This window comes from Pleurodeles waltl, chromosome 3_2 (assembly GCF_031143425.1).
Source record: "Pleurodeles waltl isolate 20211129_DDA chromosome 3_2, aPleWal1.hap1.20221129, whole genome shotgun sequence".
In the NCBI taxonomy this organism is placed as follows: Eukaryota; Metazoa; Chordata; class Amphibia; order Caudata; family Salamandridae; genus Pleurodeles; species Pleurodeles waltl.
Genome location: NC_090441.1, coordinates 76,209,584 through 76,223,650, shown reverse-complemented (window position 1 = coordinate 76,223,650; position 14,067 = coordinate 76,209,584). Strand labels below are relative to the sequence as shown.

At 44.1% G+C, this 14,067-nt stretch overlaps 1 protein-coding gene across 1 annotated transcript in view; it reads left to right on the top strand.

The window, feature by feature from the left end:
- STX1A (syntaxin 1A) overlaps positions 1-12,459 on the top strand; it is a 702,444-nt gene extending 689,985 nt beyond the window's left edge. Inside the window, exon 10 of the mRNA XM_069226788.1 lies at positions 7,243-12,459. Coding sequence (XP_069082889.1) covers positions 7,243-7,320 — 78 coding nt within the window. The 3' untranslated portion in view covers positions 7,321-12,459. The remainder of the gene's footprint in view (positions 1-7,242) is intronic.
- The last annotated feature ends 1,608 nt before the right edge of the window (positions 12,460-14,067 follow it).

Genomic DNA, 14,067 nt, shown 5'->3' with positions numbered 1-14,067 from the left:
TCAAACAACTCAGAATGATAACTCCAAACTGGTGCCAATATTGGATTTATTCCTAAATGGTTTCAAGGGTCACCTTAGAGGTGTTCCCTGCAAGAGCTGGCATGATTGCTGACTGGTCCTATCCAGCCTGCTACCTCCAGACACCCAATCAACAAACCTTTGGTAAGAGATCCTTCCCCCTGGTTTGTAGAACAATGCCCTTCCTGGGTTGAGGTGCTAACACCCCCTCCATGAGGAATGTGCACTGCACTGCGGGGGAGCTTCAAAGGGCCTACCACCTTTGGAACTCGACCCCAGGCCTGCTGCTAGCAGCAGATGGTCACCCCCTTTGCAAATCCCCACTTTTGGCTGGAGCAAAGGTGGAAAGCTACAGAAAGAGTAGGGGGAGTGGCCCCACCTGGCATGCACCACCCCTAAGGTGTTGCCTGAGAGGTGGGCACTCCATTTCATTTCCCCCCACCTTAGATGGAAGAAAATAGCTAATCAGCGATGGGGAAGTGACCCTTCCCACAGGAAGTAGTCACTATAGTGTGTGTAGTCACCCAAAGGTAGATAGGACACTACCAGGTTCTCCCTAAAACGCCCTCTAAATTCAGTATTCAGTGGGCACCCCTACACGAGGTAATCAGATTTGATTGACAAAAGAAGACCAGCACCAAGAAGATCCAAGGCACGAGACTGTGGACCTGCTGCACCAAGGAAAAGGCTCCAAATCCTGCCTGCTGCACCCAGGACCCAACAATCACCGCTGAGGAGCTGCTGGACACTGGAAAAACTCAAAAGAACCCCATAGGACATCCAGGCATCGAAAATCACCCAAGAACTTCCTCCAGGGTCTAGGTACCACTCTGCAACAAGAAGAAACCAGCAAACTAGTGAGGGTCACTTCTGACCAGCCACTAACTCCCAAAACGAAAGTCTCAGTTGGACCCGACAACACACCGACGACCACAAGGACAAACCCTGCAAGTGTGCCAGGTTTGGTGGCACTGTGCCCTCGAGTGGTCAAACCGTACCAATACCCTGTACATTGGTCACCTATCGTCGGATGCCAGGAAAAGCAGCCCGCCCCAGTCATAAAAAAGACCAGGAAGAAGCCCCAGTTGAGGGACTTCAGAAACACACCTGACCTCCCACCAGAGTGCCCCCATTGTCCTGCAAACAACCATTGAACTGACTTACCTCCAGCTCCAAAAGGAATCCTTGTGCTCTTAGCTCACCGATTCCCTCTGCGCCTGGCCGCCCTGTGCCCTGCACCAAAGAGCCTGCTGTGCCCTAAGGGCTCCCACCCCTCACGACCTCAACACTCCAAGGGGACCCAAGGAACCACCTCTAAACATACCTATGCAGAGCTTTTCCAAGTGGTCCCTCACAGTGGCCCTGCACAAGCTCCAGAGACTTTTCATTGCTGCTCCTGCTGGAATTGGAAGCTGCCCGAACTTCTCCAGCTGGCACGGGTGTGCCCACGGATGACCTCAACCAACCTTTAAAAGAAGAACTTGGTAAACCAAATTTACGATTTTACATGTATTTTTAGAGGTGACTTTCCATTGATTCCTATGGTGTGTTATTACGCACAAAAGACTATTTTTATTAAACTTCAAAAATTCATATCTTAAAAGGTACTTAACCAATTTTGATAATCTTGGTCTTAAGAATTACATAAAAATCTGAAGTATTTTTATAAATTGGTCTCCAGTTATTCCTTTGAGTGTGTAGGTTGCATAAATGATACTGTGAGTACAACAAATGCTTTGCACTTCTCCAAGATTGGCCTAACTGCTCAACCAATCTACCTTAAAAGACTTTGAAAAACACAGATAACTCTCCATATTGCCTTTAGATAATTATTTTTGATTTTTAATTGACTAAACATTTTTGCAAGTTTTTAAAATAATTGTAAGGACCCTGGTTAGATCCCTACAACTTTATCAAAAAGGTTTTAAAGGTCATTACTTTAGTTGGCCTATTCTAAATTTCTAAAAAATCCCATCTCTTGTGGAAGCATACAAGTGTTGAGGGAGAAATCTTTCAACATTAAACTCCCAAAAGGAGTTGTCCCAACCTTCACTGAAGTGGGTGGTGTAGTCAAATGGTTTTCTGCCTTTGAAAGAGCCTGCATTGGGTGGGAAATTGAGAAAGAAGCATTGGGGCACACTGTTGTGGGAGTTATTCTCAGGAACGTGAAGTGATAGGCTACTGACACTGAATGAGGTAGATTCTAAATCCAGTGACCTCATGAAGGGTACCCTGATTGAGGGCTTTTGAGTTACAACTGAAGAGTACAGAACAAAGATCAGGGGGGCTTGAAAAACCCAGAGCCACACCTGGGTAGACTTTGTGGACTACACTGGGTGGTTGGTTAGCTGGAAACAAGGTACAAGATTATGACGGGCTGTATAACCTGTTCACGAAAAGACCGTTTGCTAAGTAATTGTTTCAATGATAGGTTACATCCACATCTGGTAGACCTGGGTCCACTTTCCCCTCAAGCCCTGGGGAAGAAGGCAGACCATTGGGACAAGACAAGGGTGACCAAAACTACCACTTGTAGTGGATCCTATTTGGTTTTATTGGGAATCAGGAGATAGCTTAGCCTTCTGGCTTACAGGCCTCTGCCCCGTCACCTGCTTATAGTTAGGAAGATGTTTTTATTTCACATTATCAGTGCCTCTCTGTGAAGGGGTCACTATCAGCATCAAAGACAGATGATATACGTAGGTATTCATATCATGTACTTTCCCACTTACATGTGACAGCAACATAATATACTTTACAGGGAATTGTTTATATAATTGCTTCCCCAAGCATGCCTTCTTATCTGTTGTTTGGGAACATACTTGTGTCAGAGGTCCTACCAGATCTGTATAAATACATCTCACACAGACAAGGTTATTAGAGGGATTTCAAATGCCATCAATGCTATCTATGCTACACTTCACCTTGATGCAGACCCAGCCTTCGTGCCCCCACGGAGTCTGATCTAGAGACCTCATTCCAAGGTAACTAGGGTTGGGGGGCGCTTCTCATAGACATGGTACTGGCATATTAGGTATAACACACCTAGCTCTCTTTAGGTTAGAGATTAGGTTCATCATGATAGGGTATATGGGCCTATTTCACATCTCATGTTATTGCAAGATGGTGGGGTCTTTATATCCATGACTCTCGTTTTTACAATTCTGTTTCTTGCATTGTTCATTATCCTAATGATTGCAGCCCATGCATTTTACAGCATATTGCAGTCTTGTTAATACAACCTATTTAAAACTTTACTGCATCTCCTTCATTGCCTGTATGTGACTGAGACTTGTTGCTCATTTGAGAAAAGGGTAATGTCCGTTTAACCACGACTCCCCTGAGATGTCGCACTCTAGAGTACATGCATACAGGCTGCCACAAATCACCTTTTACTGTTTGGGTTTTTGGTGAGGTACTGCTTGTGAGCCGCGAGGGTTGGGCCAACAGTTGCGACTTGTTATAGGATTGATCTACTCGCTTACAAACAAAAGTGCTGTCATCCCTAAATCAGCAGTCTTGCCTAGAGCAAGAGTCCAACTACGACACACTGGTGGGGAGACCAAAAGAAAGAGGCCAAAAAGCCCCCTCAAGGTAAAAATGGAAACCAAAGCAAAAATAATAAAGAGTCTTCTCAAGGCCCCCAAAATCCTGCACAGGAGGGTGGGCCCAGAGACTCCGCATAGTCTAGGGGTGGGTAAAAAGGATTGAAACTTTGATCCCAGCAATTCTTGGTGCCATGACTGCAAAACTAAAGGACACCAAACTGGAGACTCTAGCTGTAAAAACAAAAAGAATGCCTCTAGTCAGTTTGCAGTAAATGCAGTTGCCAATCTCCAGATGGGATCAGAGGTGTGGCCTGACCATATCAGTGACCCACTGAGGCAACATTAGTCACTGAGGGTGGCGTAGAATTATCCTGCGCTGTCTGGGCAAGTAATATGCAACAATACAGGCAGCACCCTTTGATTAATGGGGAGAAAGTGGAAGCACTGAGGGACACAAGAGCTAGTGTTACCATGGTAACTCAGTACCTGGTCCATTCAAATCAGTTCCTGGTAGGGAAGTCTTATCCTGTCACCAATGCTGACAATGAGACAAGGTTCCATCCCATGGCTATGGCAACCCTTGATTGGGGATGAGGGGTAGTAGGGCAAAAAGAAATGGTTGTGTCCTCATCCATCCCAGTAGATTGCCTTCTTGTAAATGACCTGACGCATTCCCCCCGGGGAACTGAAGATCCATGTAGCAATGCTAGAGATTCCTGAGTGGGCATATGTCAAGACAAGGGCACAGAGTAAACTTCAGAGTGAAAAAGGAGAGCTGGATCCTGAAATAGTTGACCAGCCTCCCAAGAGAAAAGGCAAGAAGTCTGGGGCGCCAGCTTCAAAACAGATCCTAAATCAAGATCTCTCTTCCTAGAAAGAGCAGCCAACCTGCCTTACCACCCAGAGCTCTTGGGCCCAGGGGGACCCTCCAGGCAAGACCTGTGCCAGGGACAGAGGACCTGCCCCACTCTTGAAGGCTTGAGGCAGCAAGCTGCACAGGAAGACTTAGGGAATGTCAGTTGTATTCACAGGGTTTATTGGGAGGAGAGGCTCCTGTACACTGAGGCCAGAGGCCTCAAACCTGGTGCAACCAGAAGGTGGTAGTGCCCCAGCAGTTCAGAGAATTCCTCCTTCCTCTACCCCATGACATCGCTCTAGCAGGGCATCCGGGCCAAAACAAAACTTGGAGTAGTTTAGTCAATCACTTTTATTGGCCTGGAATGTCCCAAAAAGTGAGACTTTTGTCAGTCCTGCTCCACCTGCCAGGCTAGTGGCAAAGCAGGCGGGCGCTTAAAGGCCTTCTTAATGCCACTGCTTGTGGTTGGGGTACCATTTAAAAGGGTAGGGGTCGACATTATTGGCCCCTTTGACCCTCAGACAGCATCTGGACACAGATATATATATATGTGTGGTTGCCTGGACCCCTTGCACAGTGTGCCTAGCTTTGCACATTACATAAAGGCCATCCCCCTACAGGGGCTGCAAGGGCAGTGGAATGACAGGCACGCTGTCCTTGATAGCGGGGTCAGTGGTTGCCACAGCCTCGACCACGGAAGAGCTGGGCACCTTGCTGAGGCTGAAGTGGCTTGCAGTGTGGGGTACCTCTGTTGAAACAGCAAGAAGAACAGTAGGCTGATATGGCTGGTGAGCTGGGGCAGATATGTCCAGGGAGTGCACTGCGGCCCTGCGCTCTTTGAAGTGCTCCAGAGCTGACTCTTCTTTGTCCACAAAAAGGTGAGTCCCGTAGAAAAGCTTGTCTATTGGGGACAACTGGACATCACCCGAAAAACTTGTTGATTGCAGTTCAGTATGGCAACAAATGGAGACACTGCTGCCAATGGCTTGCCTGGTGGAATCTGTATTCTCCAAGTTGCAACACATTGGAAATTTTGGATCTTCATGGCCATCCTGTATGGCTTGGATCAGGACAGAGTGGGGGTCTTGTTGGTCACTTGGGAGGACTTGTGCAACAAATCCCAGTGAGCGTCAGACTAGCGGCCCGTCAGGCCACTGGCATTGACTGACCTGACGGTCAGACTTGTGGAAGAAAACACCCACTTCCCACAGGTCTCCACTTTCTTGGACCACCTATGTGGGGGAGTAGTGGGAAAGTATTTGGATTTGTCTCACTTATTGAAGCCTTTTCCGCAAAGCTTTCAGGAGAGAGGTGCTGAGACAAAATGATGAAGGCCTCTTGGGCTCGCAGGCAAGTCAGAAGGAGTCAGAAGGAATCCAAAGAGTCGCAGCATGGCCTTGCAGAACTATTCAGTCTGCCTCAGGACAAGTTGCTGGGTAGTCTTCTACATCAACCAACTTGAGAAGTGAAAATAAGAGGCATGGAGATGTTCTTACACCTTTTTTCGGGGGTGCATGAGTGGCAGGAATGGGCAAGTCCAGCTTAGATTTACAGTCACTGCAGGTCTTACAGTTGTGACTCAAACCCAGGCAGCACAGGCAAACCTGATGATGATCTGTCACAGACATTTGCTTGCAACAGTCTTTACCGGGTATTTTGGGAGGTGACAGTTCTTTTGCACACTATTAAATTTGTGAGGCTGTGTCTCAAAGAGATGAGAGCTCCAGATCCACTTCTAGTGGTGTAGAAAGAAAGATACTGAAGTCAGCATGGGGGAGTGGGACCTGTTTATGATCTGCACATCATTTCTTGAGCTGGACGGCATCAGTGCAGAGCTTCCACAGATGCATCTACCGCCGCACAGGGGTACTGTTGAAAAGTTTTCCGATCCAGTCTGACACATACGGAATATTCAGAGGTGAGGAATCTGCAGGCCAGAAGTCTCTGTCATAATTGGTATACTTGCAGAGCTATTCTAAGCTTATAAATTTAACAGAGATGATGGAGAACGAGGATTAGACTTTAGTAAGTTTTCGTTCTCGTTCTCCATGCAAGAATCCTGTTTCAAATGGATTAAAAGAGGAAAAGGTCTGACAAGGGAAGGAAGTTATCCCAGATTCTGGGTAAGGAGGATGTTAGGTTTATACACAGTAGGTTGTTATGCACAGAAGGCTGTAAATTATGGAACGTTGCTTCTGACCTACGTACAAGTTTGAAAGGGCCCTATTGTGTTTGGTACATTAGATTTTCCTTCCTGTCGACTGCTCGTGGAGTCTCCTACTGAATAATCATTTTTCATGTGGAAAAACTGCCCAGATTTTGTTGTAGTTATTATATACTGCCTTAGATCTGTCCTTGCGTGTGTCCATTTTTTAACTACATAGACAATTACGTTGGGCTCATTTGTAAATTAAATATTTATGTTTTGATTTTTTGTAATATATTTTGATTAGGCTGCAAGAACTAAAGAGTTCAAAGCGTTGAAGGAAAAAGCAGAGAACAGTTTGTTAAAGTATGGGAATGCATTGTGTCACTAAATAACGAATGACATTTGAATCGGTCATTTCCAGTCTTCTGTTACCCTTCATAGTCCATGATTTATCCTTGTTTTTATGTCCTACCTCTTTAAATGCCCATTGCCTCTGAGCGCTTTGAGGCAGACAACAAAGTGCATGCACTTCTGTAAAACACAAAAGAATTGGCCGCTTGTTAGTCGTTCTAATAGTATGTAATTTGTCTGCAATGCTGCTGGTATACCATGAGCTAACTCTTGCCATCTCTTATTCTTTCTTCAATGCTGCATTGATTCTGGATCAACAGAAGAAGATTATGATTATTATATGCTGCGTGGTGTTGGGGGTGGTTATCGCCTCCACATTTGGTGGCATTTTCGGATAGTTCCCAAACTATTTCATCATGGAACAAGAAAAGAAAGATGCCAATGTGAGGTTGACCTTCCAGCCACTGCCAACTGGAGCTGCGAACTGGACATAGCCTACTTTGAAAAGAGAGACCATTCCTGCCACTGGGACGTGGATTTCATATGCATGACATTCCTTTTTGTAACACTTTGTGTGTCTGTATGGAGGGGCTGGGCGGAGTTGGTCGAGGGGTTGACTCGGAGGAGTTTGCCTTGGATAGAGTTCATTTCACTGAAGCTGGCAAGATGCATCCTGTTGCACCAGAGTTGAATGCGGCGCTTTCAAGACCACTGACAAGGCAGTTGGAAATGCTAAAGGGGTTCCAGTTGGTCAGTTAAATTGATGGTGGCTCCGGTTGTCGTCGATCCCTCTGGCTCGTTGCATCCAAGGCTCGCAGTGTGGCTTAAAATAGCTCAGCCGGTTAATGCATCTACTACAGTGAACTGTATGCAACCTGCATAGCACTTTCCTCTGCCTGTGGGCTATAAAAAGCGAGTTATTGAAATGGATAAGAGAACATATATAATCGGGGCTTCGAGACGTAAGGGTTTAACGCTGTATTAAAGTTCAGATATTATTAGAATCAATATGTAAATTTGGGTGGGTCAACATGGATCAAGTTAAGACTGAATGATTTTGTTAGGCTAAAGTAGTTTTTGACATTAGGCAGAGTCAAGGCCCAAGAGACAATGTTAATTGTGTTGACTTGCGTTCCTTTGGTGAGTTGTGACCTCTTTTCACAATCAGAGTGTAAATGAACTCACCCAAGGCATGCCTGTGTAGGATAAGGTGGTTATTGGTGCAGAGATGAGTTTGAGCACCCTGTTTGCAGAGCAGGCAAGCAGCAGCTGAATTGACAGCGTTATAAATGAAGGTAGAGTGAGGGTATATATTAACTGAATTCTGTCCACCCGTGTGTGTGTGTGTGCATGTTTGTTTATTACCAGATATATGCAAAGATTGGGTGGGGAGTGGGATCAGACTGGGGTCCCCTGTATAGAGTTGTCGGTGCAGTGGCAGCGTTACTGTTAAGGACCAAAGCACTTTGAGTTGGAAACCAGAGCTTCCTAGCCCCCACCCTTTAGCGCTAAAGGACATTGGACTCATCGTTAACCTCCAAACTGCTTTCTGCGCTTCGCTCTTGCTGGGGTATTGGGTCGTTTTTTAAGATCTAGCGGGAGGAGAAGTATTAAGGATATGCTCATGCTATGGAACTTGGGATTTTGTGCTGGTCCTTCCCAACGGATGACTTTTGGTCTTTCATACCCTCACCGGCTTTGGCTGTTGTCCTGGCAGCATAGTTAAGGGATCAGATCAAGGAAGGGCTTCAGACAGTGCTGGGCTGTTACCCAAAAACCTGCTCAGTGTGCAATATCCTGTGCAATGTCTGAGGATCTTCGGCAGAGTAAAGAAACCGGTTAAAATGAACCTTCATTTACAGCAAGTGAATCGTAATCCAGTTTACAAGGCCAGAAAAACAACTCAGGCACTCACCCCCTGATTCAGTGGCACCTCTGACAAGTGATGGGTACCCTCTTCCCCTTAAGATACACACACAAGTAGCACTGTGGTGTGTGGACCTGTGTCTACCAGCTCCAGATCACTGCTGATGAAGCATGGGGCACAGAGAGCTTAGCTATCAGTGGCAGGAAATAACTGAAGTCCGGCTTCCCCCCCAACATATGCAGGTCTGAAGTTCGGAAATGGGATTTCATGGCCCCTGAGCTGAAGGTGGTTGTTTGGAATAAGGCAGCTTCCATAGTCGGTTTGCTGCTGCACAGAGACACCTGCACACATGTAATCCCTTTTAGTTCACTCAGTCTCTCATGCACACACAGCTCTCTCTGTGCTGTTGCCAAATGTCTGTTTTTCATTCTAGTACCAACATGTTTATTTAGCTAGAAGCGTTTGTTCTGTACACCAAGACCTCCAAGGCAGACGACTTCTGTTTGTGGTAACCCAAAAGCACTGCCAAACGGTTATTTCTTTACAAATGGCGTTTTAGGAAGTGAGAATAATGAACTAAGATGGTGACAGAATGTGTGCCGAGGCAACTAGGCCCAGAATTGTTTCAGAATATGATGCGATTCTGCCAACATTGTCCTCTTCGGACTGGGAGTTCCCTCCCACCCTGTGATCCAGCCAAAGCTATGCGTGGCTCTGGTAATGCAGGCATGGGCCAAAGAACACCTCATCAGATTCTAGCACCGTCCCTGGGCTCCTCCTTGGCATTGTTAACTATCCCATCTAGTTTGCATCAACAGCTGGCAGATGGCTCAATACCTACAAGAAAATCCCAGAATGAACCTGCGTGGCCTCTTTTCTATGCACAACACCAGTCAGGCTTCGAGCAGATTGTTTCTTATAAAACACTATCAGCCGTGCCAGTGGCAAAAGGAATGCTTTGCTGAACATCAATATTAGACCCTGTTAGGCCGACATTTAGTTCAGAATCGTAGATTTGTCAAATGCCAGTTCTGTTCGGTCAAGCCAATTCAAGTCCATTGGCTTTATGGGCCACTGCTGCTTTGGGAGATCATTCAACAAGTACACAATACGATGGGCTTGAAAACAGCAGTATCCTGATCTTATGGTTTTTTGTCAGGGATGTGATTGGATGGGTGTAAAGAAAATATAATCACATTCACCATCCTGTCAGTAGAGATTTTGGGCTGTTGAAACTTTCAAATTTTTAGTGCTCGATAGCAACTTTTCCTGGAATGAAACACATTTGGACATCTGGGGGCGGAAACGCAGCAAAAATAGCAATATATGTGTGGAGCCGGTGTTAGTAGTAATGCCGGGGTGTTTTTGCAGACCATGTTGTTGTGTCCTTTAATGGAGATATAAGTGAGACAATGGTGTAAATGCTCTGATAGTACAACCACCATGTCCTTACTGCAGTGTGCCATTTACAAGCTCAGGGATAAATCATCTAGTGATGAGACAGTGGCCTGGCAAGAGTGCTAGGAGCCTTTAATGCAACAGAACAGCCCCTGCTCCCCTGGCGTGGTTAAACGGACATATTTTTATTTGGGGTGGTTTGGGCCCTGCACACCTGAAGGCCACTGCACCTGTAACAGTAATGATAGCTATGCCACTAATAACATATGTACCGCTGCACTAGCATGGTCTACTGATGTACCTGATGGTTTTCAGGAAGCACCCCTAACCCATGTAAGTGGCTTGCTAGTTCACTTTTTGGGACAGTTACCTATTGTGTAAATTCAATAAGCTAATCTCAATGTTGAACCTACCCATTTCCCAATCATGAGGAACTTAAATTCAAGGTATTCTCTTTTGCAAATAGAAGGTGAGACGGACAGCCTGAAGTAACACGAAAGGAACTAGTCACCCCACTTTCAACCTATACCGTTATGGCGCTTGGACCCTCCAACAGTCAGTAAGAGATAATTCAATTCTAGTGATTGCAGTAAGAATGAACCAGAATTGACTTCTAACCGTTTTCAAGATTCCACCTGCTCCACTTGACCCCATAGCCAGTGTTTTGTTCTGAAAACTGAAAGTCATGGCTGAAGTAAGGAATCTTAAAATGCTTGGAAGAGGCATGGGTAGCAGAGCAGTTATCTGCATACATGACATGGCTCAGGGAATTGATAGCTCCACTATATCCACTGATTAGGCACAAAGCAGTGAAGGACAGCACCTTATGCTGTTGACAACAGTTTATCTAGTTCTTACACTATGCATTGATTCCAATGAGAATAAGGTTATATGATGTTATATGGTATTTATAAAAACGTAAATGCACTGGTGTTGCATGGGTTTATGGAGGCAGGTGACATAACCAAGAACTGTTCCAATGCAGTTAGGGACCCTGACAAGATGGGAAAGCAGAATCAGTTGGGGTTGGAACCGGGGGGAGGTAGATCTGAAGCCACAACCTCAGATAAGCTCACTATATGGAGTTAAGAGGGGTGGCTGTATGTGTCAGCCTCACCCAGACACACGCCAAGGGCTATTGGGACATGGATAACCATCAGCAGCATAATGGGCAATGAAGGCAACATCATTCCTCCACAATCATCAAGCTTGACAGCACATTCAGCATGAAGATCTGTTGATGGTGAAGGGTTGCCCGTCAACTATCCTTATCTGACTTGGTTGCTATCTTTGTTTTGGTTTGCCTGGCTTGAATCCACATTCAGGTTTGCAGCTCATCAGATTGTCCAAGCCAGTTAACCTAATTGAACATAGTAGTCTGTATAAGAAAAGTGACTTTTAACTAACATCTCAGGTCTAGAGCGGTTTTAGGTTATCTGAAATGCACCAGAATGAGCAGAAACACTTTTCATTAGAAATGTAAGATGAAAGATAGAAAGAAAACTATTCTAAAGCCAGAGACCTTCCCTAGATATGATAATCAGAAAGTAATATCCAGCCATAAGAACAGGCATCAGCACATTTATATTTTAAATTTCAATTTTTTTTAAATTAAAAATTCTTACATTGCTTTTTGTCTCTAAACTATAGTGCCTTTTTAAATGGTATAAGTAAGAAAATATTGATTTTTGCACCACACAGAGAAGAAAGTTGCTTGATCTTTTAAATTTGTCTCTAATGCAAATATATCATCAGAGGCTTACGTGTTAGGAATTGTTTTACCGATTCTCCACCGTTCAGTTAGGAACTTTTTATTTATCTACTCTGCACTGAATCTTTCATAGATCACATACTTGAAATATTTTCCATCCTGAGGCTGGGAAACCTCAGTAGTGAATATTTATAGAGCAGTGTTCACATACAGTCATTGCTGTAGCCATGCACTATGTAAGTCTCCCCCACTGATTATGCTGCTCAGTATCACTCTTTTGAGGTGAAGATACTTTGAGCTCCACTCTCATCATAGTCTTCCATAACACAGATTATCACACGTCAAGTATAAAGAAAGAATCCTCAGAGGGCAGCTGTCTCTTCAATATCTGTACACATTTTCAGTCTGTTGTATCCCTTAGCTCTACTTGCAGAAAGTGGGGACAACCTTTCTGTTGATGGGTGCCTGATCCCTAGGGGTGAAAATGGCAGATACTCTAGCCGAGGCAAAAATTCCCTAATCAGAGCGTGTGAGATGTTTGCAGCATGGTACTACGACATTAAAAAAATATTTCTCTACTTTTAAGTGCCAGGAAGAACCATATCCCCCCTACATCACCTCAAGAGCGGTTTCCACATCTGTGGAGGCTTCCATCTATACTCCTTCCCTTTGAAGATATCTGTAGAACCGGTGACCTTTCAGCATTCATAAAGTCATTCGAGATACCTTGTATTGAACCTTTCGGTACTAAGGAGGTTTTTAGCATCAACCTTTCAAGCTAAAAGTGCATACTTTGGTGCTGAAAGCAATTTTAAGTGCTTCAACACTTAGGGGCTTCGAGCCAGTGGCTCCTTTAAAGGAACTGCAGCCTTTCTTTTTGGGAGCTGAAAAAGATCTTATGACTCATGCTAAAGGTGTGGGTCGTTCTACGTTTATGTATTCTCATGTGTTTTGATATGTATAGAGATAGAAATGTATACATGTGCATTTTATGCATTTACTTATATATATGTGCATGTGCACATCTGATTGTATGATACTATTTCAAGTCATTAATACCGACCTAAAATTATATCACATCCAGTCAATCACCTACCACTACTTTGTCACAGTACGCATATTATTATCTACATAACCCTCTTAATTACTATATTCACCCCATTATACCTACCTATACTACCTTATTATGTGGTAGTTACGGTGATGTAGTAGATGTGTTATAATTGTCATGCATTACAATGCATGCTGTGTAGTGGGTGTACTCCAGACATTTATTTGTTGTGGACTATTGGAGATTTCAAGAGAGGCATTATTTTGGGGTTTTGCCTTTTGCTTAATCACCTATAGAACTACAGCAGGAACTTTGCATGTCATGTGTGTTGAGAAAGTACAGTGTAATTAGCCACCTTCAGTACGCTTCATAAGCTAATTCTCCTTTTTTGTGGAGCAATAACTTCAACCCATTTAATACCTTTCTTCGCTGAGATGGTTTCTTCAAGGATGTGGTATTCATAGAGGTTTACTTTCTGGCCCTGTTTTGCTTTGAAGTGTTGTTCTCCAGGTGATGGAAATGGCTGAGCTGCCACATTGGGAAAAATGAAACGCTCAACTGAAGTTCATAACTGGATCTGTTATTATAGAACATGGATTGGTCCTCACTTTAAGTGGTGTAGATTTTTACAGTGCCTTTTAAGAGACAGTTTGTATTTCAGTCTTATTGCCAAGTCGGCTTAGTTTTCTTTGCCCTCATTTATTATCCTTTATATAGGTTAAGTCATTTGCTGGGTTTATGGTTTAAATTTCCTTACTCAGCCTGACTATTTATTAATGTTTCAAAGAATAACTTAATAGCAGCAATTTTGAAAACAATAATTTTATTCCTAAAACTTTCTGGAGAACCATATTACAAACAGATTTCTGTTTGGTTTGGGGTGTTCAAGGACACAGTTATAAACCCAACAGTTTGTCAGTCATGATCATTAATTCTGCTTTTACATTACAGTGTTTTGGTGTAGGATGCTTCTACTGACCGCCCTTTAAGCCTAAACTTTGAGTTCCTTACATACATATTTCCTTACATCTTACATTGTGTTACAAATTAAGCATAATAGGGTATTTTCCCGGATATCATAGCTCAATAGCTTACCACAATCTCCAAGGTTGGGTGAG